Here is a 3415-nt window from a genome sequence, read left to right as displayed (position 1 = left end):
TCGGCAATCAGCCCCGCTTTTCTTCACGGCCACAATTCTTCATTACCTGCTGCTCCGTAAAGCTGTACGAACAGGAAATGTGAATGTCTCTTCACCCCCCCCCAACCCCCGCCCGTTAACCCAGGCAATGGCCTTGATTTTCATAACACACACATATTCATACACGTACACATACACAAGCAGCACAAAGACGCAAACATATAAGACGCGCAGGGAGCAGGAAATGCAACACGGACATCTACATCTACAGTTCGGGTCCGGTCGTACCACCCGATACCGTACATCTTGCTCTCCCACACACTGACCCCATTCAAGCTGTCCGCTGCCTGCCGTACCTTGATGCCACGTGCTGTACGACGGTAAAAAGGATAATAGTCCGAGACCTTCCAAGGGAGGGGGACAGCGAATCCGTCCTCCTCTTTATTGCCACCGAGTAGGTCCTGTTACCTGTTGGCCAAAATCTCTCTGATCCTGCAGCCCGACCAGCTCCGGACCAGCTACCAAACCCCTTGGTCTCCCTCCATCTATTTATCGTACTCCCTCATCAAAGAGAGCCCCCACCTACTAGGTCAGGTGGCCATCCGCCGTGAAGGGCCTTCCGGAGCTCCGAAACCCTAAGTACCTGCGGCCAACCCGCCACCGCCACCGTCACCGTCACCGCCGATGCCGGCCCTTACCGACCCATCGGCGTCAGCCAGGGATGGCGCCGAAACCAATGCGCGGACGGGCGATCCTCGGGTCGTACGGCAAGAGCCCGCGCGACGAAATCTCGGGACGCCCGTGACATGCAACTTGGAAAGATGAGCGCTGGCTGAGTCTGCATCGCCGCCGTTTCGCCGCCGCCGCTGCAGCTGCTGCCGCCGTCGTACGGTGGCGGTGGTAGCGCCGGCGCATTCAGGGGTGTGAACCCAACAAGAAGCTCGTACGTCAGCACTCCCAAGCCCCAGATGTCGCACGCGGTGCCGTACGCGAGGTGTTCATCAAGCTTGTTGTCCTCCGGATGGATCTTGAGGGGACAGCGGGCGACTTCCGGGGCCTTATGTGCAGGGGGAAAGGCGAATGTGTAGGCGGGAAAGGCCAAGGACGGGAATATGTTTAATATGGACGGAGAATGCATGAATGCATGAAGTCAAGCTGTCCTATCGTATTGCCGCTGTGGATGGCAATGAAGGAGGGCAATATCCTTGAAATAGGGAACAGGGAGCGGCAAGCAGTGCCGCAGTAGCAGTAGCAGTAACAGAAGTAGTAGCAGTAGCAGTAATAGTAGTTAGCTGTAATAGTAGCAATAACGCTAGCAGCGGCAGCAGTAGCCGCCGCAGCAGCAACAGCAATTCGAAACATCAACAACCGAAAATCATGCGTGTGTATCTTACAAGCATATATACGACAACTACAACCTAGCCTGAGCGAGCACGCGCACGCGCTTCCCTTAGCAGTACAACATACGTACGACATATGTACTCACCATATAGGTCACTGGGGATGCATGGTGGTCGTATGTCCATCCAGCCGGGGGAGGACGGGAAGGAAGAGCGACGAACACCCAGCGTGCAATGTACGCCGTACATTAGCAGTAGCAGCAATAGCAGTAGCAGCCGAGCAATACGAGGGGAATAATGGGAAACACAGGGAAGGAGGAAGCTCTCATCATAGACCAAAATGAAATCCCACTTGCAGCTCGTCAGATTGAGTTCGCAATATCGTATCTGGAGGACAGACTACTGTATTGCGGGTGTAACACAGGCAGGCAAAGAGTACTCAGTTGGGAGATGCCAGGGGAGCTGATCCCTCTTACATTCCTCCCCCCCGGCGAGCGAACGTCCTCGGGCGCCCCCGGGCATATCCCGTAGGATTTAGGTTGTTTGAGATCCCGTAGGATTGTGAGTTTTGTTGGTATTGTGACATTTCGTCAGTCTCCGTCCGAGAAGGCGGCCTTTGGTTTTCTCAGCTGGTAGACTTCTCGCCCACCCGGGCATCCACCTTGGGGTAAGAGTATGCTGCATCGTGCCTGGTGTGCGATCTGTTCGCAACCGGATTCGATCCGGGGAGTTCCCACCTCCTAGCAATTCGCACCAATGTAACACCAGGCAAAAAGTACTCAGGGAAATGCCAGGCTGATCCCTCTTACAGCGGGCACCTGAACCACTGTGATAACAAACTATGATTTTACAATCAATCTTCAGTCAATTTTTCACACGTACACACACAACCGCATCCCGATCAAACTGAACATAACGGCCAAGCCCAAGCGCCCCCGGCCCCACCAGTGCCGGTGCGTGTGACCGCTCGCTCCTTGGAGAGGTCGATGGAGACGCCAAAGTCCGCCAGCTTGAGCTTCCAGTCGGAAGTGAACAACACGTTTTCCGGCTGCATTCATCCATGAATATATAAATATAACAATGGATTAGGAAAAAAATGCATATATGCTCATTAAGCTATACATGAAAAAAATAAAAAAAACGAGACTGTAAGAGGAGGTCAGGGGATTCAGAGAGGGAATCCATTAGATCAGTTTCGAACATACAGTCTCCGTCAGCGCAAAAAGAGGAGTGCGTTTGTTGCCTCGTTGTTGGTGGCAGCACAGGACGACAGCAAACAGCAGCAGCAGCAGCAGCAGCAGCAGCAGCAGAAGGCACAGAAGGCAACTTTCACGGCATGAGGGCGAGTGGAATGTAAAACAGATATAGGACTGAGAAATAAATCGCATGTATAGATTCATGGTGGCATAGAATGGTCTACTATAAGTTCGTGCCATGGTATAATAGATAGGCCTGAAAATAAATGATCTAGAGGCACCCTTCAATTTCACAGAGTACTGCCCCACGGAGAATCACCCTCCTGAAACTGGGAACCCCGACCCCGGTGGACCGCATTTCCCCCCTCCACACGCACATGCACACACACATACACAAACATACGCACACATACACATACATACACACACATACATACACATACATACGCATACATACACATACACACAAAAAACAATGGTTTATGGGGAACTCAGGAACACGTGCATCCACTGAAACCCGCAAGCGGATCGGCCCGCATCAGGAAACAAACCCTTCGAAGACCACCATAGGGATCATCGCTACTTCGATGTAGCACTGCAACATCGCCATACCTTTATGTCGCGATGACAATAGCCGTTGTCGTGCAAGTACGACACCGCGTCCAGCAACGGGACGAGCACGACCTCTGAGGGGGATTTTTGGTTGACAAAAACGAGGGGTGTTGGTGTTGAGGTGTAAGGAAGAATGGCTAACAGTATCTTTCCTAAAAGAATTTATTTAGATTCCTTGAAAAAGGAATGAAATCGACGGTGGTGGGTTTTCGACCCCGTTGTGGAAAAGGAATGGATTCGCGTCCGGCCGTACAAGTTCATTCCTCTGGTCTGGTTGACACTACTGTT

At 52.3% G+C, this 3415-nt stretch overlaps 1 protein-coding gene across 1 annotated transcript; it reads right to left on the bottom strand.

The window, feature by feature from the left end:
- Positions 1 to 528: 528 nt before the first annotated feature.
- On the bottom strand, positions 529 to 2373 carry VOLCADRAFT_90411 (uncharacterized protein; the record flags this gene model as incomplete). Its single annotated transcript, XM_002949856.1, has 4 exons — positions 529 to 561; positions 746 to 1036; positions 1466 to 1476; positions 2265 to 2373. 4 exons carry the CDS (start codon positions 2371 to 2373, stop codon positions 529 to 531), a joined length of 444 nt encoding a protein of 147 aa, XP_002949902.1.
- Positions 2374 to 3415: the final 1042 nt, after the last annotated feature.

Source organism: Volvox carteri (genome assembly GCF_000143455.1).
Source record: "Volvox carteri f. nagariensis unplaced genomic scaffold VOLCAscaffold_16, whole genome shotgun sequence".
In the NCBI taxonomy this organism is placed as follows: domain Eukaryota; kingdom Viridiplantae; phylum Chlorophyta; class Chlorophyceae; order Chlamydomonadales; family Volvocaceae; genus Volvox; species Volvox carteri.
This window is presented reverse-complemented; position numbering and strand designations above follow the sequence as displayed.